Genomic DNA, 26565 nt, shown 5'->3' on the forward strand with positions numbered 1-26565 from the left:
GGTGCTCAAGAATGAAGTAACACGAGATAAGAAACATGGCAACATTTATTAAACATAACTGATTAAAATATAGACTTTAAAATGTACAACGATCTAATAAAATATTTAAACAATTAAACGATTAAGAAATTCATGGGATCAATCTAGCTTGATCGTATTCGCCATCCATGTACTCTGCATCAGAGTCATCATCTTCAAGCTGCATCTTGTCCACTGGAACAACTTTCTTCGGTGCAGACCAGCTCTGGGCACTCCTTGACATAGAGAGGCGCCCATCCATTGTAGGGTTTTCATACTCGTGGTTGCCTGGCTTCACTGTAGGTTCGAAGGGGTCTTGCCGCGAAGACGCCATTCCAAATGCTTGGTTGTCGAATGTAACACTGAAAAGAAACAAGAAAAATGAATCATTTTGCTCAATTCCTAGAACCATAGCCGAAGAGGAAAATCTGAACTTACTTTGATCCTCCGCCTCCACCCAGCTTGCCAATGTTCAATCCAAGAGGGAGGTTGGGCCAGTTGATGCCAGGGGAAGACCGCCTCTTGTAGGCCAGGAAGGCAAAGGCAGCACCGATAACAATCATCACTCCAATGATCGGTCCAACCACAGAACTAGCACTATGGGCTTTACCATAAGCCTCAGCAGTCTCAACCACCATGTGGAAAGAAGGCTTGTCTACTGAAACTTCTTCCGCTTCCCGCTGAAAATTTGAAAGAAAAAATTTAGAGGAAAGCATAAATTGAACAGTTATCAATGATTACAATACTTACTTCTGTCGAGCAGGATTTGCCTGGCTTGATAATGGAACCATCCTCGCAGATGCATTTGGGGCCCCGAAGACTCAGCACGCACATGTGAGTGCAATTAAGTGTGGCACAAACATCATCACCTAGAAGATAAGATGAATCAATTAGCTTCAATTAAAACTGAGAAGAGAATCAGAAGGATGTAATACTTACCAGTGGTTTGGCGTGTTGATTGCAGAAGAGCAAAGTTCTTGACATCAGTATGGCTGAGGGTGACACGTTCACAGTTCTGAGGCTTGCCATACATTCTGCATTTAGTTAAAGAACCAGTACCACCATTGATCCAGAAGAGGATATCCTCAAATAAGTTCAAACCAATTGGATGATGAACCTAAAAACACAAAAACGCCAGGTAAGCAAATTTTGAAAGAGACTAAAATCAGATAATTTTCAAAATACTCACATCATCATTTCGGATCATCACTCTGTTGTCACCTGAATAGTCTACTCTCTCAACAAGACCCAAATGCTGGTCAGACCAGTAGGCTTGCCTCTTAATTAAATCAAGAGCAATACCTGAGATCAGGTCAGCACTGGCCAAAAGAGTCTGATTCTGGCCTGAGAGATCAGACACCATCAGCTGACTAACAGGTGCACTGCCATCTCCAGGGTGCACACGGCTCCAGAACAGCAAGCTAAGACAAATTTACTCTAGTAAATATTAAATCACTCACACAGATGGACTACAAAAACTAAAATTTACCTAGATTTGGGATCCACAGCAATAGCACCAGTGTAGGCTCCTTCCTCTTCTTTCACAAGTCTGGCACAACGCTGCTTCTCTAGGTTGCAAACATTTACTGATCCCCTCTCAGCCATGTTGGTGTAATAGACATTCTTGGAAAGCCAGTCGACAGCCAATTTAGTAGGCACACCCAGACCTCTTACATGAGACAGCATTCCAGTACCAAGAGACATCCTATGCAGGATTCCATTAGCCTCTGTAAAATAGAACAATTAATAGTTGTGATAAGAAGATCCTGAACTACCTTCTGAACCACTAGAGAGATGGAATACCTGTTGTCCAATAAACATGCTGTGCTCTGGCATCTACATCCAACCCAGAAATTTCAAGTCCAGAATTTTCGGCTACAATGTGGAAAGCATTTAACTTGGCAGAGGCTTTGCGAACTTGTTCTCCAGTTGAGAAAATAAATTCCATTGGAGGACCTGAGCAAAAGAGCACAGATATTAGGAAAGCCAGTCACTAAATTGTTGAAATTGCAAACATTAAATTTTGAAACTCACCAGTAGCTTTACAAGAAAGTTTGTCAGCTCTCAAAATAAATTCTGAGCCACAGCTGCAAGAAAAGCTGCCATCTGTGTTCTCGCAAAGCTGAGCACATGGATCATCCTCACACTCGTTGATATCCTGGCAAGTGCGGCCATCTCCCTTCAACTCATACCCAGCATTGCATGAGCAGTAAGGTCCATGAGGAGTGCGCACACAAGTACCCTGGCAAGGGTGTCCGGCTGAGCAGGCAGTTATACAACGTCCACCTTCATCCGAAGCGTCAGGACAATCTTCATGAATGTTGCAAACCATACTCCAGGGGAGACATTCACCGGTGGGGCACTGGAAGGTGGTACATTTCTTAGATGCTTCAAATACTCTGCTAGGCTTCAGCGAAGCCTTGCACTCCTTGAGTTCTTCATCGGAGTTGTCCCCACAGTCGTTGTACTTGTCGCAGAGCCAGGCAGTGGGAATGCAATGTCCATTGTGGCACTGGAATTCATGGCCAGCACAACCTTGGCAGTCCATCTCGTCTTCTCCACCAACACACTCGGCAGTTCCATTGCAGCGGGCTGAAGATGGCAGACACATTGGTTCCTTCTCGCATTTGAATTCTTCATTGGTGCAGCTAAGGGGTTTGTCGGCTTTCTCCGTATCTGGCTTACTCTCCTTGTCTGTTGGCACATAGGAACAGCCACTCTCATCAGATCCATCTCCACAATTGTCATGACCATCGCATTTCAGGCGCTCATCAATGCAAACTTGGTTGGTGCACTGGAATCGTGGAGAATCACAGGGTGGAGGAGCTGAAAACAAGGAAATAATTAACTATCAAACCAAACAATAAATCTAAAAAAAAATATTTCAGAGAGAGAACTTACCACACTTGTCATGTTCATCAGAGCCATCAGCACAGTCAATTTCATGATCACACTCCCAAGTGGCAGGAACACAAGCACCAGATTTACAGCGGAACATCTTCCCACGCTCACAAGTAGATTCTTCACAGTTGGCTTCATCAGAACCATCATGACAGTCGGCAGCAAAGTTGCATCGCCACTGCAAGCTGATGCACTGGCCAGATTCACAAGTGAATTGAGTGTCTGGGTCGCACTCCACCATGTGACAGTTGAGCTCGTCAGACTTGTCAGTACAATCATAGTTGGAGTCACACTTCAAAGATTCATCAATACATTGGCCATTATCACAAGCAAATTGACCATAGTGACAAGTGGGCTTGCAGCCTTGCTCATCTTCACCGCTGGGACATTCCTGTTTGCCATTGCATCTTGAAGACTTTGGAATGCACAGGTCATCAGATTTGCACTTGAACTGAGATGAAGTACAGTGGAGTGGAACAACACAAGTGTGGTTCTCATGCTTCAAAATCATACCATCAGGGCAGGCACAGACACGGCTCTTGCCTAGCAAAAGGCAAAGGTGAGAACATCCTCCATTGTCTTCTTGGCAGGGATGACCAGGTGCAGAGAGAACACCTCTAACACCAACCAAATTAACAGCATCAAGACCTTCCGTGATACCCAGATCGTATTTCTTCTCATGGGCATATCCATCATACTTGTCGGCCCAATGCAGGAGTCCAGAATGACGATCAACCCAGAAGACATCAGTACTGATAGAAGTAACATCATTGACACTTGTAGCCAAACCTCTGAAGGCATGTCTGTCTGTTCCCTCAACTGAAGTGCTGTCAATCATGCCAAGACCATTGTCCGTCCAGAAAATGCGATCCAGCTCATGGTCATACCAGAGGGAGACGTGAGGGCCTTCAACTCCAGCTTCAATCACGTGGGTGCGCCCGGTTCCGTCCATGTTGAAGCGGTCGATGTGCACGCCACTGTCACTTGAAAAGGCCACAAACATGACTCCCGATGCAGGCACCAGAGCAACATCCAAGGGAACCTCACTGCCAAGGTCTCGCAGAAGCACAGCACGCTCATTGGTCACAAGAGAAAGTACTTCCACGGTGTTCTTCTCTACGTCACACCAGTAAAGTGTGTTGCCAAGGTAGTCAAAATCCATGCCAGATACTACACCAATGGCACCACCAACCAAGAGATCAATGCGAGCTGATTTCAAGTTGTAGGAGTAGATTTTCTTCTGAACCAAGTCATAAATGATAACCGAACCTGTAAAAAATGAGAAAGGTGTAATTAGCTCATTGACAACAGTCTAAAGCAAATGAATAGGGAAAAGAAAAATGCATTTTACCTGTCAATGAATTGTAAGCCAGAGCTCCCATCTTGTGAATAGCCCTGAGTGGGATGGTAGTTACAGAGAGTTTGCCCAAGACTCTGGTCTCCACCTGGTACAAGTTGTGAGCAGCTCCAACAATAACAGACTGACGTTTGTCCAAGTCATGGCATTTGTGCTTGTCGGCTCCAAGTTCCCGGTCTTGAGGGCAGGCACAGGAATACCCCAAAGAATTTGGAGAGAGAACACAAAGATCAGAGCATCCAGCATCAACACATGGGTTTGTAATCTGAAATGAAAATTTGTTAAAAAAAGAGTACCACAATACCAGAGCAGCAGGATAAGGACAAGACTTACATTTCTGTGTTGCATTGAAGAATGGAAAATGTGAACTCCGTAAACTTTGTTCTTGCGCTCTCTGATTAAAACACGATGATTTTTACCAGTGAACTTATCACATGCCTGGATCTGTCTTCCTTCCCAGTCACTCCAGTAAAGAGAACCTTCGAACACTGCAATGTCGAATGGATGCTTCAAAACTTTCTCCAAAATGACCTAAGGCAGAGAATAAGAAAAATTAGAAATACTTTGAAGCTGAGCAAAGAAGCCTTAGTGGGGAAAGAACTACTCACCCGACGATCCGAACCATCAAGTTTCACTGTCTCAATCTTCTGACGTTTGGCATCAACCCAGTAAAGACGTTCATTGTGGAAATCTAGGGCAAGACCGTTTGGCCAGCGAATGTCAGAAGAAACTAAGACCTTCGGATCTGAACCATCCATGCCGGAGGTAGCAATCATCGGTTTGTCTCCCCAATCAGACCAGAACATAGTTCTAAAAAAGAAAAAGGAACCAGAATTAACTTAGGAAATTGAAATGCAAATGAAAAGAGCACAAGGAAACATACCTCTGAGACGGTAAAAGAGCTAAGCTTCTTGGTTGATCAATATCCTCATTAACGAGTACAGTGCAAGAAGAACCATCAGTATTGCACACACCAATGTGTTTCTTCTGAGAGTCTGAGAAGTAGACATTCTGGGTAATCCAATCCACAGCCAGGTCCTCAGGAAGGCCAAGACCTGCAAAGGATTAAGAATTGAAATCACATTCCAATCATACAAATTAGAGAGCAGAAAAGGGGAACAAAATCTCACCAGCACTGACTAAAACTTCTTGCTCAGAACCATCTTCATTTGACCTCATGATTGCTTCATCCCCTTGCATAACATTCGTCCAGTAAATGTGGAAGCCGTCATACCCAATTCCAGCAACTTGGCCTAGCTTACTGGCTATCCTGAAGAGATTCTGAGAGGTGATGTAGTAGCCACGTATTTGACTTCCAGCAGAGAATACCATAAGTGCTTCACCTCCTGAAAATTGAAACACCCAGATAAAAACACAATTCTGAAAACACCACAAACAAGGAATGATAAAATGAATAAACAATTAAATAAATACATACCATCAGCTTTGCAGGAATGGCCATCTTTCTGAAGAGAATAACCAGGATCACAGTAGCATTGGTAACCACTAGGCTGCTTGCGGCATTTCTGATCGCAGATACCGTAGGTTGTGCATTCATCATATTCTAAGAAAGCAGAAAGATAAAAAAAGCACGTCAAGCAAGGAGCAGGTTAAACTGATACAGAACAAGGATTACTGCGAATACTTACCAACACATGCTCCATTTTCCAGCCGAGTACCCTTGGGACAAATGCAGACTGGACCACTTGGTGTCTTGTAACACTGATGAGTGCAGTTCTCACACGATTCTGAGCATCGGTTTCCTTCATCAGAATCATCCAGACAGTGTGAGGTGTTGTCACAAACTTGATGGATGTCCAAACAACCAACTCGATCCTTGCAGGCGAACAGCAATTTCTCAGGAACACACTCATCAATAGGCACATTGTGGGTAATCATTTCTGGAAAATATCAGGCAATGAATTTGCAGTTGAAATATACCTGCAGCATAAGAAAGGGTGGTGAAGTACTCACTGCAATCCTCTTCATCACTGCCATCCGTACAGTCATTGGAGCCATCGCACTTGAATTCCGAAGGAATACAATGGTGATTCTTGCACATGAAGCCATCATCACATGAAATCTAAATATTAAAAAAAACAAGGAATACGTATAGCAAATGAAAAGGACAGGATCACAGAACAGGACAGATCAAGTGCCAACTTACCTTAGAAGAGCAGCCAAGGGTCTCATCACTTCCATCAAGACAATCAACTTCTCCATCACAGACCATGTCGCTTGGAATGCACAACTTGTCGAGGCATTGAAATTCTTTCGAAGAACACTTAGCATCTGATACAGGTGGCTGAAATAAGAACACACTGTTAAAAAAGATCAAAGTCTCAACAGTGGACCCAAAAGTTTAAAAAAAGGCTTACCTTAAACAGGTGACAATCGTGTTCATCTGACCAGTCTCCGCAGTCGTTCTCTTCATCACAGACAAAAGAAGCACTGATACATTTCCCAGAGTCCTTGCATCGGAAATACATAGGTGCCTGACACTTCACGAAATCTGAAATGAACCAAACGCATGTTACAACACTTTGCAGAAGCAAGCTCCAACATCCCAGACCGACCACTACTCACCACAATCCCACTCATCATTGCCATCTCGACAGTCTTTGACACCATCGCAGTGCTTGGAATTCCGTATGCAGTCACCATCCAGACACATGAAAGTGCCTTCCGGGCAATCTGAAGTGGCATCTGAAACCAAACAGTGAAAAACAATTAAAACCATGGTAGGGCGATCAGCATGCAGAAAACACAGCGCAAGTTCCACCCGCGCGGCCCGAGCCTCGGCGCATGTCGAGCGATTCAGAAAATCTGAAAGTCAGTCTGTCTCTCTCGCACCCTTACGGAGAGCCCCATGAGTGCGACAGAGACAGAGCGACGAAACTACTGAATCGCTCGGCTGGTCGGGTCAACACATCAACTAGGCGACAATGCTACAGGCAGCCCCATCTCAGACACAAGGAACATGACCATGAAGGGGTCGCACTGAAATACTCAGCGTTCGGATTACACCTCACATGCCACACACTGCATGTTACAGCTAGGCCCCAGTAAGAGGGAAGTCTAGTTTTTCCGGCCTTTGAGCACACGCACGGTAGGTTTACTCCAGGAAAAGGCTTGCACTGTAGAGAGCGACAGAGAGGGAAAGCGAGGGGCCTCGGCGGCCAACACGTGGAACACGTGCAACACGTGGTCCAGGCCGTCAAGTGGGGCAACCACAACAACAGCTCGGTCGTCGATACACGGACTTGAAACCCTGGGTTCGAATACCGGTGCAGGCAAAACCCACTACGCGTGAGCACAGCGGGGACACTGCAGGACACGAGCAGCGCAAACAAACAAGCAAAAGGGGCCGGGGAACCGCGACCACGGCGAGGCACTCGGTCGCGAGCAACGCGACGCGCGCCGCGGAGGAACGCCCGCGCCGCCGGCGACCCCAAGCACAGCGCGGCGAAGGAGAGCGGCAACACACCGTTAAAATCACTCACCTGTGTTGAAGAAGGCCCTGCTCGTGGGGAAGCACGCCAGGACGCACAGCGCGGCCCACACGGGGCTGGGTCCGGCCATGGCTGGGCTCGCAGTGCAGTGGAGTGGACTCGACAGGGGTCGACGACGGGCACCTGTCCCGGCGGACAGCGGGCTTCACGCACTGAGTGGCTCCACGGCGGACGGCGACGGAGACCGGGCGAGTTGGACTGGGCGGTTGGGGCGCCTGCTCCGGGATGAGTGGAGGAGGCCAACTGATTCGCTGCAGCACCGCTCGCTGCCGTCCTCGGCTCCCCCGCGAAGGTGGCGCTCCCTGCTCCCTGCGCAGGCAAAGCACACCGCCGTCGCAGACGAACCACTCCACCGGCACCACAAAACAAAACAACCGCCATCCGCCGCAGGGCTGTTATTTTAGGCCAAGCTCGACTCAAATGTAATTCAGAATATTTTTAAAAATGAATTTGAGACCCCGCCGGTGGTGTAAAATCAACAAATGCAGAATCGGCGAAATACCTGGCCGGGGCTGCGTCTGAGGTGGTCGCGCCGCTCTTGCTCTCTCCACAGCACGACGCGCGCCGGCCGTCCGAAGCAATTCGCACGCCACCGCTCGGGCGGACGGACGCACGCACGTCTTGCCGGTCGCGGTCTTTGGGGTCTTCGGCGTCATCGGCGGCGGGAGATCCGGCACGTCACGGAGTCAAGGAGGGGCGGGCAGCGGCCGCAGCGGCAGCGAACCGGGAGGGAAGTCCGAGTTCGCCGTCGTCTGGCAGTCATCTTTCCGCGCGGTGCCTTCCCTGCAAATGAATGAATGAACGAATGAATGAATGAATGGATGAATGAATGGACGAATGGACGAATGAATGAATGAATGAATGAATGAATGAATGAACGAAGAATGAATGAATGAATGAATGAATGAATGAATGAATGAATGAATGAATGGATGAATGAATGACTCGTGGGCGCTCGTGGGGCTCTTCGGCCGTGAAAGGGTTGCAGACGACATACCGCGGGGAAACAGCAGGCGCGGATACAGAGCGGGAGAGGGGGGGGGCGTTCTGGATCCGCGCCACTGGGAAACAGCTCAAAACATGAAGCAGACCGACAAACTGTTCAGACTGTGTAGTATTCCACCGCAGTGGTTCGCAAAGTGTCGCGGAAAGTCGCTGACAAGGCACAGGATAGCGGCGCCGAGTATTACCCGGTGACAATGGACCCGATTAAAAAGCTACAGCGATTCCATTGGAACTGGTTCCGAAGGCCAGCGGCGCCAGCGGCATGCAGGGAGGCACTCGGAGGCAGGGAGGGAATGCCCGATTCCGATTCGCGAGAGCGGCAGCAGACTGATTCCGAGAGTCGTCGCTCTGTCTCTCTCGCACCTACACGGGACGCCCCGTGAGTGCGAGAGAGACAGAGCGACGGAAACGACTCTCGGAATCAGTCCGCAGCACACGGAGCACGGTGGGCCAGAAGCCCGGTGGAGGCGGCCAAAACTCGAGACGCGTTTTGAGCTCCAGAGTCGCTAAATGGGACTCGAACCGAACGTGTGACCCCACCAATGGATTGCTCTTCAAACGAGGAAGCCATTGGTAGGGTCACACGATCGGTTCGAGTCCCATTTAGCGACTCTGGAGCTCAAAACGCGTCTCGAGTTTTGGCCGCCTCCACCGGTCTTCTGGCCCACTGTGCGGAGCGGACTTGACTCGAATCGAACGCAACGCGTCGGCGAAACACTGCGAGTGTAAGAGGCGAGAGCGCCTGCGAGGTAGGCACAACTCAGCGCCACAGCGCGCGGGCGTGTGGAGTGTTGTCTACCCCGAGTATCACAGGGGCTCCACCCCTAAGATGCGTTAAGTGCCAAGCCAATCTGGTCGGCTGGGAGTTGGCCCAGTTAGCCCAGATCCAGACACTAGTTTTCCTTTCCACTAATTCAACTGTTGATCGTTTGTTTGAACAAAAAACAAGAAAAACCGAATGGGGATACGCATGCTAATGTGACACACGAGTAAAAGAAAATCAAGCATAATACATTGCAACTTTTGTGAGGCCATAGCCTACACACTACACTGTACTGTGTATACATTGGATAAAATTCAATGATCTTTCATTACTTGAGCCAGCACTGATCTGAAACAGCAGCGCATAGTCTAGTCTAATCTAACACTACTCCGTAAACTGTTGCAGTGTGGCTCGTAGCAGATACCGTAAACTGGGGTTACTTTGGCACACCAGGGCATCTTTGACCCATGGGCTGGACACTCAATTCAAGTGTTACTGATTACATTAGTCACATTTTGAACCGCTGGGCCAAAGTTACCCCAGTGGGCAAAGTAACACCGCTTTACCAAACTCAATAGAGTCGACATACTTGAATGCAAAGTGCTGCAGGGGTCCATTAAGATTCGTTGAATTCAAACACTTCAGAGAATCTTCCAACAGGTGCATGACTGAACTTCCGACAAATAATGGCCTGAAACAGTGAACACACAAACTTCAAATGCTAGTGCAAACTACAACGGGTGAACAGGTACATGACAATGAGTGGGTGGGATGAAAAGTCATCATGAGTGTACTGAGAACGAAGTTTGATTGAAATGTCGACGTTTTGATGTCATTCATTCAAGGCATCTGAATTTACAACTAAAAATCCCAAAACAGACATAACCTGCCTTTCCGAGCACATCAACAGAGCAGCGACAAAGATGCCACAAAACGCTCCAGGCGCTTATGGCGAAGCGCAAATACGATCCCTGTCACCCAAAATACTCACATGTTCCACAAAACAAAGACTTTTCCGGCGTTTTGCAAAACAAACAAACAAGTTATCGAAACAAAGCCGTTGTTCGATCTCCGTCACTATCGAACCTCGAACTTCGATAGCTATCGATGGCTATGAGAAATCCAGCTTGCAGGCGCGCGGGCCTGCGCGGGATTTGAAACGCAGCGCAGAGCGGTCACCGGCGCGGCGGGCACGGACAACGCGGCGAACGCGACGGCAGTCGAGCGAGCTTGAGCTGTGTCACTGTGTCTATCTCTTTTCGAAACAAAGTCCTTGTGTCAGTGTGGTGGAGTCTCTCGCTGTCTCTCCCAGCGAACGAAACGGCCTCTGGTGTTGGATAAGTTGCCTGCTTGCACGGCGCAGCACGGCGCAGCACGGCGCCCCGAGCCACTCTGAGCGAGCGGCCGTCGACGAGGGGATCGTGTGGGTTGGCATGGCATAAGAATAAACGACGCACTCGCTTCCGTGACAATACTTATGATTTTATTTCCAGATACACAGTAAGAAACAGACGTGAAATCGTAATAATTAGGGTATAAAAGATAAAATATGTTATGGAACTGAAAACGCTCTAAACGTTTCAACACGAATATAAAGATTTGGTAAAAAAAAGTGAAAACACATAAACCAAATTACAGAGGATCGAATACATACGCAGATGAAAAAATTGCAATATCTAAAAGCGGTTAACAATAAGAAAAATCGAAAATACAAAATGTCATAGAGCGATGAAATGAGGGAGTTTGTACGGGTTTTCTAACAAAAGTAAAAAACGAACGAAATGACCATGCACTTCACGAAATTACAGATTTACAGATGACTATACAACACGTATCTTTACACTCCGAAAAGCCTTACATGATGGGATTAACAAGTGCATTCTTATCCGCACAGCACATCAAATAAGTTTAAATAGTTAAGAGACGTTTAAAAAAATACAAAATATAAATGTTTTCAAGAGAATATTACAGACGATGGCCAAAAAAAAGTTAGCAACTTCGCTACGGGGTGGCAGCTAACAGTTCCTTCGCGCATCAGGCTTCTTGCTCCGTCCACCACAGCCTACACAGTTCGAGAGGACCCACAATCACACTGACTGACGTCACTGCGCCTATCACAGCCAATCACAGCGGAGCTTCAAGCGTGGCTGGATTCCATCCAATGGGTGTATCTAGTTAAGCATTTCAGTTCCAAAGGTGCGGCACACCACCGCAAACCCCCCTACCTTTATTGCGTGAAAGACGAAAGCACGTTCCTGTTGTTGCCCGCTCATGTCTCGACTCATGCATGGCTCTCTGCTGGCGACAGACCAAGACAGACGCGCCCCCCTCCCCCTTCCTCCACGGCCTTCCCCCATATTCCAAATTGTTAAGAAAGACGACTAGTCTGGTGAAAGATTCAAACAGGTTCAAGATGACAAAACCATAAGAGTTACAAACAACAAAAATAAAAATTTAATAAAAATTATATAATCTATAAAAACTTGAATACAAAAACGTAAAAGAATTAAATCAACAAAAATGAAAGCAACAAAAGTCTATGAACTTTCCTAGAAACTAAGCACTGTAGAAAAATACTAATGTACAAATTTAATGATATAAAAATTTGTAATCCTGCTGGACATACTGTGAGTCACTTTATATAAATATATTCATTGAACAGTTGGAAAAATAATAGAACACGTAAAAAAGTATTTAATATATTATATACACTCACTGAGCGTATGGCGTAAAAACTACAATCAGTTTGAAAGTTAATAAATTTAGGTAACGTAACGTCACTATTCACTTTGGTTTAACTTAATAGGTATCCCTTACTGTTGCTCTGTAACTTGCATAAGGAAAAAAATCAACAATCCACTTAAAGAGAAGGAACTCAAATATCAATGATCTGAAAGATATTTTAGCCCGGTGGCTCTGTCACAGTACATTTTTTTGGTATATTATTTTAAGTAAGTCAGTGTAAATTACATAAATTATGCCTTGGCGTTCTGTACCCGATCATGGAAGGTTCGGAATGGGACAGTTACCCGCGAAGCTACAGGACTAAAAACTCTCTCTGGGTGCATGGAAGGAGTTAGACCTAATGCAGCTGCGGCCTGAAAGCGTCGGGAGGATCTGCCGTACTGCTAGTGTACAGGTCGCCTGTCTGGAAGCTAAACCGAAGGCCCCAAGGGCTACGGGGCGTTCGTTCAAAGGTATCCGGGCACCCTGAGAAATCTTTCCATATCACCGGGATGAATCTGAACACAAAGCATGACTGCACTTCCATCTCGATAAACTTTGAACCGGCCCGGAAGATATCAAACCGAATGTACACAACGAGTAAACATCTAAACGTATAGGTTTTATATATAGATATATGTATACATAAAGATCAAGATCCAAAACACGAGTCTACGTTCATGTAGATAACTTTTTATGCCTACAATTTCGAAAACATTTACTAATACTTTTGTTTTTTGTCTACGCGATGAAGGCCTCTGAGAAAGGCAATACAACTACAACTCGCAAGATAGGGAAATAGGTATACATAATACATTTTGGATGCGATTCGAAAAAAGCGAAACACCAACGAAGCGTATCTCAGTGCTACTGGCCCGTCTCACGAGCCTCACGAGGCGAATAGGGACTGGACCAACAGGACCGGCAAGCGAGGTTCGAGCGAGGGATTCGCAACCTTGGGGACATCGCGTCGGGTTCGTTCTAGTCGTCTCCGCGGGGGAGTCTGGAATCATTTTTGAATGATCTGGGCAGTGTCCCCTCTGCTCTGCCCCACAACACCAAGTACCCTCAGTCCATGAAAGAACTCAGAGCAGCCCAAGTCTTAATTAACAATAGTGCAATACAAGGATTCGTGGTTCACAAAGTAGGCCATACAACATTTCATCTAATACCGACAGAGTAAGTTACATAAATTTGAAAAAGACACCGAATGTATACAGCAAACAATTTGAGTAACGATAAGAAATATACTTGTCATAGTAACACACTTGCAATCTTTATTTTATGTTTCTATAAGGGTCATCACATAGTTGAATTGATTTTTTTTGGGCATGTTTCTCTTTTAATATTTTTTTTGGAAATTTCAAAGCTCCTGGCTATGAAAACTACCTTCCTGATAATTTGTCACTGACTATATTATTACATTTATTTATATCGTACAAAAATCAATAAAAAATTTATTTAAGAAGAAAAGGATGCTCCTTGTTATGATAGATTTTGCACCAGACAAGTTTGCAGAGGTTGGCAGGTGCTCACGGACTCCGCCGAGGCACAGTGTTGTCCTTCATTCAGCCGACTCCTAACTGTCCGACGCCCTCCTCGGCCACGCTGAACGAAAACCTCACATCCCCTACGCAATCGACTACCCTTAAAAAAGTACTAAACGTGCAGAATTATTTTAAAACACATCCAATTTCTATTAGTCGTTTAAAAAATAACAAACAGTATACTTTCAGAAGAAACGGCGGCAAGGCACATTTTACATGTCGTCTCGTGTAAGACGCGGCTGTGGCGCCCCGCGTTGGGTTCGGACACGCCCGATGGGCGGGCAAGGCCTTGGGCAAGGCCCGGCGGGCAGCGGTCTCTGCCAGTCTCCACACAGCCGCCGATTTGGAGTCAAGAATGCCACCATTCCCCACCATTACGCTAGCATCATGCTTATTGAAACTTAGCTTAGTTTGTATCAGTAGAACGAGATTATTCCAAGAGGCTCTTAAAGGTTCGAACCACAGCCGTCATTAAGCGATCAACACATGCGAGGTAAACAAGTGGCCCAGCGATATGCGCCACTTCTCAGCTGGCGGTGAGGTAGCTTGGGGTACCGGACTTTACCTCGTCTCGTGTTTCATTATATTAGGAAAAAAAAGAAAGAAATCAAAACGCAACAAAAATGAGGCGTTTTTATGTTTGGCCAGATCGCAAATCTCAGTTCCCCATATACACGTAACCCAAATTAGATTATCAAATGACATAACACTTTATGTTTTAAAAGAACGTATAAAACTGTTGTTTATTACAAAAAATATATCCTGGTTACATTTTCCCGCAATATGACACGCAGTACGGAACTTGTACGGTGTCCATATTGTCAGTATACAACAAAATCCACCTCCACGCTCAACGGGGCCTTTGGCAGACGATAATTTATAATTGTACTAAGGTGTCTGCAGCCCAATGTTCTGTACAGGTTTGGAGACGTGAGCCGCAGATAACAGGTAGTGTCTTTGCGTACGGTTGAAAATTAACCTGCAAACTCGCGAACAAGAAACCAGCCGGCGGTTTCTGTGATACAAAAGTAATACTGTATTCATGAGCCTATGCCGAAGGTGAGAATAATCGTGGTAGAAAACGTTCAAACGCAAAACTAACGCGAAGACGCGATCAGAGCAGGCCCGGTCGATATTCCGGCCGAGACCGGGAATAACGAAATGAAAAGGAGAATCAATACATCTAAATTTCGAAAAAAGGGAAAGTTTATCCAGAAAATGAGGAACTTTGCTAGCAAAATTTACACAGCTTTTCAATAATTTTTGGACAATTTTTTTTTCTGCTCACTGGCGCAGTACTAAGAATGCGGTTCGACACACCAGCATCACCCATTCGTCTTTGACGATGCGCGAGAATTCCATTAGCTCTGCGTTTTCTCCCCGGGTATTCTCCATACATTCTACACATCTTGATTTTTATAACACATTCACACTGGTTTTTATTACAAAGAGATACAAAAATAAAAAATGAACCCACAATAATATCCACAGTTATTTAAATTACACTGAACGCGTGCCGCTCGGGTACACAGAGACGGCCCAAGGAAATCACCAGCTTACTCAGATCAGATATGAAACCATTTCCGTAAGGCGAACGAGAAAAAGCTAAAAGTCGTCACAAAAACGGCAAATCAATTCCTACAAAAGTCAAACAAAAATTAAAATATTTCAAAAAAAAACAATAACAGGAAACAGACGAACAAAATATAAACATACGAGGTAAGGGCAGTGTGGGGAGTGCAACACCAGGTGAAAGAAAAACGCTCGCCTCTGCGGGGGATCGAACCCGCGACCGAACGGTACACAGGCCGAACGTTTCCACCCCGGTGCTTCACCCAAAGCACTGACGAGGAAAAAAACAATACAAAAGAGGTAAAAATAAGTCAACTACTAAGCGTAACCGAGCCGGCGGACGCTTCGCTAGCCTCGCAGGTCTAGCTTGCTCTAGTTGGCCACCAGCAGGTGTTGGTACTGCTGGCTGTTGCTGGGGTGCGGGCTGAGGCTGAAGTTGCTGAAGCCGTCCAGGAGTTGCTTCTCGGCCTGGGACTGCGCCTGGCCGCTGCCGCCCGCCGAGCCCACGCCGCCCAGCGACGAGGACGAGGACGACGAGGACCCCACGCCGCCGCCGATGACGCCCGGGCTGTGGCTGCCCGACCCGGCGCCGCCCGCCGACAGCCCGGAGCCGATGGGCCCCGGAGTCGGCGTCCCGGAGCCGAAGCCGGAGCCGCCGTAGTAGCTGTTGTGCTCCATGAAGGACGAGTAGCCCTTGTTGGAGGAGTACATGTCCAGGAACGGGCTGGGGCCGTGGCTGTTCGAGTCGTACATGCCGCGGCCGCCGAAGTGCTGCTGCTGGTGCTGCTGGTGCGGCTGGTGCTGCTGGTACTGCGACGGGAAGAAGAAGCTGTCTGTGAGCAGCGACGGCGACAGCGAGCGGTGCGGCCCCGCGCCGCCCGGGCCGCCCTGCGGGGACAGCTGCGACGGCGGCGGCAGGTGGTGGTGGCCCACGGGGCCCACGGGGTGGTGGTGCATCTGCTGCTGTTGCTGCTGCTGCATGGCCCGCTGCTTGATGTAGTTGGAGAACTCCGTGGGGGACATCCTGCGGCACAGATGCATGCGTCAGTGTACAGCCAAAAGGGGGAAAAGAAGGGAAGCACTGTCCATTCCCTCAACCCTGAGCCAGCGGCGAGACTTTGCTATGCAGGCCTATTCTTGGTGCCATCATGAATGTGGCAAACAGCCTCGGAACAACGAGCGAAACAAAGGACCGAACCCTTGTAACGCACCGGAACAGCACTCCGACAATGAGGCCCCTGGTGGGGTTCGGCTGTTTAACTTTTCCTTTGGTCGCCACTCGCTCAGGGTTGAGGGAATGGACAGTTTTGGGGGCATCCCGGGCAGAAATGGCTGGTCGAATGCATACCCACTGTCATCAGTGGCGGATCTAGAGTCGGCCTTAAAAGGGGGAGGGGCAAAGTAGCACTTTTTTGCCTTCTTAAAGGGACAAAGTGTTGATCTTGCCTACTTTTCAGTCGGCGATCTACGGGGAGAGGGCGGGGTGGGCCATCCCGGATCCGCGCTTGGCTGTGATTCGACCAACCATTTATGGAGTGGGACTCCCAAGATTTCCCTTCCTGAATTCATACTCCAGGAGCCCGTGAACGGTTAAGTACAGTGATCAGTTCCCTTCGGCCCCCTCATTTGTCGAAGGGGACGCCGACGTGCCCGCCATCGTTCGGCGGCATCCCCTGGCTTAAGTGGCGGTGGCAACGATCGGCTGCACACATCGGCGGGGGGTTATCCGCGGCCCATCTATTGGCTGGCAACACGCTCGGCGCGGCACGGCACGGCACGGCACGGCGCGGCGCGGCACGGCGCGGCACGGCGCGGCGCGGCGCGGCACGGCGCGGCACGGCGCGGCGCGGCACGGCGCACAGTGGGCCAGAAGACCGGTGGAGGCGGCCAAAACTCTAGACGCGTTTTGAGCTCCAGAGTCGCTAAACAGGACTCGAACCGAAAGTGTGACCCCACCAATGGATTGCTCTCCGAACTGGGAATCCATTGGTGGGGTCACACGTTCGATTCGAGTCACATTTAGCGACTCTGGAGCTCAAAACGCGTCTAGAGTTTTGGCCGCCTCCACCGGTCTTCTGGCCCACTGTGCGGCGCGGCACGGCACGGTATCGACGCGACGCTCAAGTCGTTTGAAAGGAGTGCGGCGACGTTCATTCCGGACGGGTCTTATCTGCGCAAGGGGTTCGCGCCCTCCGCCGAGAGGGAAAGCGGCGAGTGCAGCTCCAGGTGTGTAAAACGAAAGGGGAGGGGAGGGGGGGGGAGGGTTTATGGGGGTCGCGACCCCCGGCCCTTTCCACCAAGTCTGGCGGCGCCAGCAGTGAACAGCGGGACGCAGGCTGCATGCAGTGGATCCGCACTCAACCCGCGCGTATCCAAAAATAAACACGCTGCTTTCCAAGTTTGCCACAAGTAGGCAAAAATTCGTGCGATGCCCCAGTGTGATGAGGGTTGCCTACCTCGGCGCGCTATGCTCGGGAGCAAAGCTCAAGCACTGCCGAGAAGGCAGGCAACCCTTTCGACACCGGCTCGCTGCTGCCGTTTTTGCCTACTTCGGCAAAACCGCGAAACGCCAACACACACCTTCGGGGAAACGATTTCCCGGACAACCCACCTGTTGGCCCGCTTGCTGTTGGTCTTGAGCTTGGTGGAGCCGAACTTGGTCTGCGCGAACGTAGCCGTGGTGAAGGTGAGCGGCGCGGAGGACCTGGGCAGGAACGGCGTGACGGGGCTGGGCGAGCCCTTGTAGGGGATGGGGCTGGGCGCCGAGGACGGCGACGTCACCACGCTGTTCAGCACGCCGTTCCCGTGGCCGTTGGCGTGGCCGTTGGCGTGGCCGTTGGCGTGGCCGTTGGCGTGGCCGTTGGCGTGGCCGTTGGCGTGGCCGTTGGCGTGGCCGTTGGCGTGGCCGTTGGCGTGGCCGTTGGTGTGGCCGTTGGCGTTGCTGGGCTGGCCGCCCAGGGGGGCCGGCGCCGCCACGGCGCTGCCCGGCGCCACGGGCTGCCCGATGGCGCCCATGCCGTTCATGCCGAGGCCGCCGTTCTCGAAGGGCGACGGCGGCTGGCTGGGGCTGCACGGCGGCAGCACCAGGCCCGGCATGTGGCCGTGGTGGCCGTTGGCGTGGTGACCGTTGTTGTGGCCGCTGTGGCCGTTGTGGCCGTTGTGCGGCGCCGCGTGCTGCATGGGCTGCATGGACTGCATGGCCTCGATGGGACGGAAGCACTGCGCCTCGGGGTTGAACGTCTTGGTCACCTCGCGGTCCGCCAGGTGGTCGTCGGACAGGTCGTGCTTGTCGCTGAACAGGATCTTGACGGCACCCTTCTCGCCGATGCGGTACGACACCTGGAAGCAGAACGGGGGCGGAGGTTAGAACACACTGTGAGGAAAAAGTACGGAACATGTCTGGTCAATAATTTGCCTAGAACGTCCGTACTTGCTAACTACGGAACGTTCCGTACTTTTTTTCCGTACCCATTTACATGGGTTCATATGGAGCAAGTACGGAACGTTCCGTCCTTTTCTCCGTACCTCCGTACTATATTTTTCTGTACCATTTCCGCACAAAAGTATGGAATTTTTTACGCTGCAGCGTGGCGGAGAAAAAGGTCAACCCGAAAAAAAGTACCTAGCGAGCGAATTCAACCAGATTTCACCAATCGTATGTTGAGACAAACTTCCCAACACTGCAAACTCTCATCAAAACTCCTGCAGAAAAGTTGTGAGGCTTTAAAACTTGTCGCATGGATCACGTTAAAAACAAAAGAATGGCGATTTTTGCCCATACTAAAACTAAAGGGCTACGTCGGGCTACGTCGTGCCTAAAAAAGCGACACTTGCGAGCTCTGAGCAGCAGGTAGGGTCCTATTTTGGGCCGAAGGGCATAACCACAGCTAATTCCCCAACTATCGTCATTGCCTTATGTCACAGGCACCCTACCGCGAAAATGTATTTGTGGCGATTACGTGGAAGGGCGGCTATCTCCGCAACCACCAACGTCACCTCCCCGAACCCATGGCGTAGGCAGCACTGTCAAACGCCCTGCCCATACCTGCAGGGAGACCCTCTGTCCCTCCGGGCAGACTGCCAGACCGCCGAGCCCAGGTCTTCCAAATCGCCCTGATTCCCGAAGATCGTTTCGTCGCTGTCTCTCGCCGCATCAGTGCGAGAGAGACAGAGCGACGAAGCGGTCCTCCGAAATCAGGCGGCAGAGTAACGAGGAGACGGTGAGGGAGCGATCCTGCCGAAAAACCGCCACCCAAACGTCGGAATGACTGTTTCCCAGTGCGGGCACAATGACGTGCTTGGGGGCCTGGCTGTGTACGCGGCCGCACTGTGCGCTGCACTACGCGACGCTACGTGCACCGCGCCGTGCCATGCCGTGCCGTGCCCTGCCATGCCGTGCCATGCCCTGCCGTGCCCTGCCGTGCCCTGCCGTGCCCTGCCGTGCCCTGCCGTGCCCTGCCGTGCCCTGCCGTCCCTGCCGTGCCCTGCCGTGCCCTCCCGTCCCTGCCGTCCCCTGCCGTCCCTGCCGTCCCCTGCCGTGCCCTGCCGTGCCCTGCCGTGCCCTGCCGCCCCGCCGTGCCCGCCGTCCCTGCCGTCCCTGCCGGCCCTCCTGCCCTGCCGTGCCCGCCGTGCCTGCCGTCCCCTGCCGTCCCCGCCGTGCCCTGCCGTGCCCTGCCGTGCCCTGCCGTGCCCTGCCGTGCCCTGCCGTGCCCTGCCGTGCCCTGCCGTGCCCTGCCGTGCCCTGCCCTTCCACAGGAAGAGGGACATTCTCGCAATCAGCAGGGCGGCCTCAGTGTGCCACTGGCTGTGCTGGCTGTGCAGGCTGTACAGTGTGGAGGCTCGCGACCTCGCACTCGGCTTGAAGAGGCCGCGGGGCCCGAATTCGAACAGCCAAACAAACAGCAGACTGATTCCGAGGGTCAGCTCTTCGACCTGTCTCTCTCGCACCTACACGGGGTGCGAGAGAGACAGAACTCTCGGAATCAGCCAACAGACCACCAGCTTGGTGTGACGCGGGTTCGAATCGACGATTTTTGCTTCGCGACCTCGCTCTCTCTCTCTCTTTCGTTTTTCTCAGTGCACTGGATGCACTGCTGAATTTGCAAGGTGGTCCTACTCCTCGCGGTCGTCGCTGACGGGGACCAGAGGACCAGGCCGGCCGTAATCCCGTTGAGTGCGAGAGAGGAGAGGGGCGAGGGGGAGGGGGAGGCATTTCATGGGCAACAACAAAACCACGGCCAGGCCACCTTTGCGCCTCGGGCGGCCAGCCTCCGCCACAGCCTCTGCCTGAGCCAACACGGGGGTCTTGCCCGCGGTCAGGACGGGAAGCGCTCCCCGGCTTCTTGCTCTCCTGTCGCGGCGGGAAACAATATCAGAAGCTAATAAAGATGAATACAAAAGGGTATTTCCTTTCACGAGAAAAATTCCTCGTGGGTTGCTCGTGGGTTTACAAGGGGAATGTGTGTGTGTGTGTGTGTGAGAGAGAGAGAGAGAGAGAGAGAGAGAGAGGAGAGAGAGTGAGGAGAGAGAGAGAGAGAGAGAGTGAGGAGAGAGAGAGTGAGGAGAGAAGAGAGTGAGGAGAGAGAGAGAGAGAGAAGAAAGAGAGAGAGAGAGATAGAAAGAGAGAGAGAGAGAGAAGAGAGAGAGAGAGAGAGAGAGAGAGAGAGAGAGAGAGAGACAGAGAGAGAGAGAGGGCGTTTGAGTGCCCGCGGTGTTGACGACGTCATCGAGTAATTATTGAACACGGCGAGGTGCTGCGAGGCGAGGCGGAGGGCGAGGAGACCGAGGAGACATTGACCCTCGTAAAGCCGTCGTCGCCGTCCTCGTCGTCCTCGGGGAGGGGGTCCATCGTGTTGTTAAACCACACCCTCGCACTGCAGCACGTCGCCACGGCGGCCACGACGACGCGCAACCCGCGACCTACGCGTCGGCCCCAGAGTAAAGAAGGCGAGGCCGCGGCGCCGCGCAGTGGGCCAGAAGACCGGTGGAGGCGGTCAACATCTCGGACGCGTTTTGAGCTCCAGAGTCGCCAAATGGGACTCGAACCGAACGTGTGACCCCATCAATGGATTGCTCTCCGAACGAGGAATCCATCGGTGGGGTCACACGTTCGGTTTGAGTCCCATTTGGCGACTCTGGAGCTCAAAACGCGTCTGGAGTTTTGGCCGCCGGCGCCGGTCTTCTGGCCCACTGTGGGGCGGCGACGGGGAGGAGGCGGCGTCCGCCGTGGTCAAGTCTAGCATCCGCCATGCGTGTGGGGTGCAGAGCGGAGCGGGGCGTGACCCTGGCGGCGGTGGCGGTCGCCGAAGAGAAGTGCCAAGACTGGGAGAGGCGGGCGGCTCGCAGGCCGCTGCTCCACGGGGAGTCGCAGGCGTAGAATCAGATTATCTGCAAGTTGCGACCGACCGAGCGACCGACCGAGTGGTCCCCGGAGTCCGGTCCAGGGGCGCGGCGCGGTTCAGCCCGTCCGGGGTTGCTGGCGACGGCCGGAGGGTGAATTCCAACAATTCGCCTTATTTACGGACCTCCCCCACCCCGGCATCAAATAGCACCCCGACGACGGGGACGCCCGCGTGTGTGGGGGGAAATGGGGATGGGCGAGAGAGAGGGAGAGAGAGAGAGAGAGAGAGAGAGAGAGAGAGAGAGAGAGAGAGAGAGAGAGAGAGAGAGAGAGAGAGAGAGAGAGAGAGAGAGAGAGAGAGAGTGCGTGCGATAAATCGGCCGGCTGCAGCTGCCGCTTCCGATGGCCTCTACTCAGGGCTCGCGATTGATCACTCTCATTTCCAAAGCTTTATGCGCTGACACAAATTGCATCTGCCGGCATCTGCTCCTCTGAAAGTGGGTTGACGTCTCTCCAACAACACCAAAACAAAAACTTAACAGGGTTTGACAACAAACAAGAACCGGGCCTTGTATTCTTTTGTCTCGGTCGCACTTTCGTCGCTGTGCCGCTGGCACCTTTTCAAATTCGCCCTCTGTCTGTATTTTTACCCCTTTTTGGGGGTTTGGGTAAACCCCCTAAAGGGCCCCCGCGCCCCCCCCCCGCCCGCCCCCCCCCGCCCCCCCCGCCCCGCCGCACCCCGCCGCACCCCGCCGCCCCCGCCCCGCCCCGCCCCGCCGCACCCTGCTCCCCCCAAAAAACCGCAAGACGACACAAATCTGGCCGGGTATGGTTGAGTCTCGCTCCGTGCGCCTGACTGATTCCTAGAGGGAGGTCTTTCCCTCTCGCGCGCGCCGTCCGCCGTATGGGCTAGAGAGAGACAGACGACTGCAGCCCCCCCCCCCCTTCCCCTCGAGCCGCGCCACCCGGGCCGCCATATCCCTGAGAGCTGGCTCTAGCCGTATCCATCCGAGGTGCAGGGGGAGCCCCGCGCGGGGTAGGCAACCTGTCGAGCCGAGCACAGCCGAGCCTGGCGGCCGGGCGCCCTGCTCCGCCCTGCGCGCCGTGACCCGGCCCAGCCAGGACGAAGCACCACCAGCGCGAGAGTCGTTTTCGTCGCTCTGTCTCTCTCGCACTCACGGGGGGAACCGTACGGGTGCGAGAGAGACAGAGCGACGAAAACGACTCACGGAATCAGCCCGCTAGCGAGCTGCAGCGGTTGTTTCGAGACACACACACACACACACACACTCACTCACTCTGTCTCTCCCTCCCTCTCTCTCTCTCCCCCCCTCTCTCTCTCTCCCTCTCTCTCTCTCTCTCTCCCCTCTCTCTCTCTCCTCTCTCCCCCTCTCTCTCTCTCTCTCTCTCTCTCGACCCCGCGGCCCGCCCCATGAGTGCGACAGAGACAGCGCGACGCGGCGACGAGGCCGAGGACGGCCGAAGGGCTGACGGCGGCGGGCAAAAAACAGCGCCGCCAAAAACGGGGCGAAGAAAAACATTGTGCGGCGAAATAAAGTAACGCGAGATAAATCTCGTTTTCGCTCCCGGGGTGGCAGCCCTGCACTTTGGGGGCGGCGTCGGCGGCGCCCACGTCTTACTCGGGGGGGGGAGGGGGGGGGGGAGGGGGGGGGGGAAAGGGGGGAGGGGAAAGTGGCAGAGTAGCGGGGGTGGGGCTGAAAGGCTGCTTAATAATGTAGGGCCGTGCTTTACCACGCTATATGCATGTCGCTAATAAAGTGGCGATGACTCGGTAGCCCCCCCCCCCCCTCCTTTTCCGCCAACCACAGCCTGGCTTCTGGTTTCCGGTGGAGGCTGCAGGAGGGGCTGCAGGGGCTGCCTGCACGGGGCCGAAGGGGCGGCAGCGCCGGCCGGCGGTCAGGGGGCCGCTCCACTAATCAGACGGGGCCCATCAGTCCGAGCGAGAAAGAGGGAGGCGATGTTGCGGGCGAGCGCGTTGGAGCGAGAGAGCGAGGGCGACGCGAGGGGCGGAGTCAACGAACCCGCCGCCCCGCCGCCGCCGCCAGCTGAGTGAGACTAAACCGCCGCCGCCACTGAATACCAACTAGTTTTTCATTCATTTTCTCCTCCGCGAGTATGGAAACAAAAGTCGAGGTGAAGATATGAAAAGTTAAACTCGAATCAGAAAGTCTAATTGCGGCTGGCCGGCGCGACACCGAGAGGCCCTACAGGGCCCGGCAGGGGGGGGGGGTTGTTTTCGGACAAATTAATCCGGTGCACGGTGAAAAATAATAACAGGAAAAGTAGCGATATACATCGGCAACTTTGGCCCGTCCCTTACATTAAGAAACGTACGAATTTCGCCTATGTTTGACCCTGACGGGAATTAAACCTGAGTCTGGGGTTAAAATAAATGTCGTTTTCGTCATCACCCCTCAAAAACGTCAGAAACAATGCAAAAACTCGAAAAAAAAGAATGTTCAAAAAATACTCCCTGGATTTGAACCCGGGTCCGAATTTTCTCCGTTCGCCAAAACTGGCACCATTGGTTTTCTCTCGTCCCCCGATTCCAAAAATACCCCTACATGCCCTCCTAGCTGTCCGTTGCCGAGATCCCCTCGCCCCTGTAGACCATGATGCACCTGCAGCAGCCCCCCCGGGGGCTCGGATCGGATTTGCTGCCCCCGGGGCGGTTCTTGGGGTCCCAGAGGGGGCTGCATACCAAATTTGGTCAAGATCGGACACGGGAAGTCCTCGGACGGACGGACGGACGGACGAACGAACGACGCCAGCGGGGACATACTATATGCCCGTCCCTCCGTCATTTTTTTTACAAAAAATTAACGGGACGGGCCAAAAAGCCGAGACGCTTTATGGGGAGTGGGGAGTCGGCGGCGGTGGCGAAATAATCAAACGACAAAGTGAGCGAACCTTTTCTCGAGAACCTCTTAACCGCGGAGAGCCTGCTCATCTTGTTTCAATCATTCCTCTCCTCCCCTGACCCGATTTTCATTGTTTTTTTTTTCCTGTGGGGTGGCCGCGTTGTTGGGGACACGGGACCTCGTTAGTGAAGTTGGCAGACCTGTGCTCGTCCGCAATCCAGCCAGCGCGACGTTGGTATGTTGGCAGCGCCGCGCCCCTTCCCTTGCAAGGCTGCTGCAGTGTCGCCAACCCTATTGTGTGGGTGGCTTTCCAAAAAAAAAAAAAAAAAAAAAAAAACGCCAAACCCTAGCGGTAGGAATAGACAACGAAATAAAAATAATCTTTTTTCTTTAAATTTTGGCGATGCTGTGGCCCTTGATATCTGGTCATCATGAAGTTGCACCCCGCGTACCGGCCACTGCGCGTGCGCGCTCGGACGCAGCGGAACTTGGCGCGGCGCCGAAGTGATTTTTCATTTGGCGAAGGTCGCCATTTTACTTCCGGCTGAAGTTTGTCGTCTTCGGAGCAGAATGAGAGAGAGAGAGAGAGAGAGAGAGAGAGACAGACAGAGAGAGAGAGAGAGAGAGAGAGAGAGAGAGAGAGAGAGAGAGAGAGAGAGAGAGAGAGGACCCATTTTCGTACTTCGCACCGATTATCCCTATGCCCCGTTCTATGTTCTCTTTCTCGTTGTTCATTTCGTGTCTTTTTTTGTTTTTTCCGGTCCGCAATGCCCCTCGCTGTGCGCGCGCGAGGCATGTGTGGAGGACAAGGACGCGCCGCCGCAATTATTATTGCAAAAAAAGACGAAAAAAGAAAGTCCTTGGTTTGTGTGTCTTTTTTTCGCTTTTTTTGGCGCGCCGCGCGAAGTGGTGGACTGTCTGCGCGGCGCCGCGGCGCGCCCCTCCCGAACTTAGTGTGCCAGACATTGTTCTGCGGCGCACGCTTAGCGCACGTTTTGCATCCGCTGCAATGGCTGCAGATAGTTGGGGACAATAAGAGAACACACCATAACGACCTTCCTAAATTAGTCTCTCAGCTCGAGACTTGCTTTGTCCGAACCGCGAAAAGAATGAACGGACCGCCTTTCAGAAAAGGTACCTCGGGGGAAAAATGAAAGAAGAAAAAAAAAAGCGGAAGTTGACCGGGAGTTGAACCCGCGCCCGCGGCGTGCCACGCTGGCTTCTAACGAGCTCGGCTACCGCGCCGGCAGTGCACTTATCTCGAGCGGGAACAGCTTCCCACATTCATGGTACAAAATTTCAGCACATTCCACATTCAGGTGGCAAAAACGCCTGTAAGTAGGCAACATGTGTGGCAAAAACGCCAGAAATCTTGCACATTCTTGCACATTCACACAATCATTGTACACAATTTTTTTTTACAGTGGGTCACCCCTCGACTCACCTCGCCGGGGTCCACCCAGACGGCCAGCTCGTGCGGCAGGTTCTCCAGGATGTCCTGCACGGGGACGCCGCTCTCGCGCGCCGCCCGCTCCAGCACCGGGTCGATGGGGTCGCCGGTCTTGAGGCAGCGGAAGGCGGAGCCGCGGAAGGGCTTCTCGGGGTACCAGTGGCCGCGGAACTTGTCCTTGAGGGCGCGCTCCAGCTCCTCGCCGAAGATGTTGACGCGGCGCCGCGGCAGCTTGTTGTACAGGTAGGAGATGACGAAGTTGAGCGCCACCTGCACCTCGATGTGCATCTTGGCGAGGATGGGGTCGGGCCGGTCCTGCCGCTCCGGCCGGTCCTGGTGGGCGGGCGGCGGCAGGCCGGGCGGCGCGTGGGTCGCAATGGTGGCGGCCGTGCTGACTGGGGCGCCTCGGCGGGCAGAAGGGGGCCGACGGAGCGTCGGGCGGCGCGGTTGTACTATCTTGGTATCTAGGTTAGAGTTTCTTAAAAAGGGGATCA

At 52.0% G+C, this 26565-nt stretch overlaps 2 protein-coding genes across 2 annotated transcripts; both read right to left on the minus strand.

Moving 5' to 3' along the window:
* Positions 1-27: 27 nt before the first annotated feature.
* On the minus strand, positions 28-8053 carry LOC117651837 (vitellogenin receptor). Its single transcript, XM_034396245.1, has 21 exons — positions 7780-8053; positions 6863-6982; positions 6655-6788; positions 6444-6581; positions 6251-6359; positions 5926-6177; positions 5715-5840; positions 5407-5622; positions 5160-5331; positions 4885-5086; positions 4610-4807; positions 4271-4541; positions 2920-4188; positions 2053-2844; positions 1822-1974; positions 1508-1745; positions 1208-1439; positions 958-1135; positions 769-887; positions 457-698; positions 28-380 (listed from the first exon to the last, which is right to left on the minus strand). The coding sequence occupies exons 1-21, from the start codon at positions 7856-7858 to the stop codon at positions 131-133; spliced, it is 5490 nt and encodes a 1829-aa protein (XP_034252136.1). The 5' UTR covers positions 7859-8053; the 3' UTR covers positions 28-130.
* A 2964-nt stretch (positions 8054-11017) lies between these two features.
* On the minus strand, positions 11018-26559 carry LOC117651637 (protein Tob2). Its single transcript, XM_034395819.1, has 5 exons — positions 26066-26559; positions 18525-18738; positions 18421-18466; positions 18011-18247; positions 11018-16423 (listed from the first exon to the last, which is right to left on the minus strand). Exons 1-5 carry the CDS (start codon positions 26357-26359, stop codon positions 15772-15774), a joined length of 1443 nt encoding a protein of 480 aa, XP_034251710.1. The 5' UTR covers positions 26360-26559; the 3' UTR covers positions 11018-15771.
* Between the last annotated feature and the right edge of the window lie 6 nt (positions 26560-26565).

The sequence above is a fragment of the Thrips palmi genome, unplaced genomic scaffold (genome assembly GCF_012932325.1).
Source record: "Thrips palmi isolate BJ-2018 unplaced genomic scaffold, TpBJ-2018v1 HiC_scaffold_6, whole genome shotgun sequence".
Taxonomy (NCBI): domain Eukaryota; kingdom Metazoa; phylum Arthropoda; class Insecta; order Thysanoptera; family Thripidae; genus Thrips; species Thrips palmi.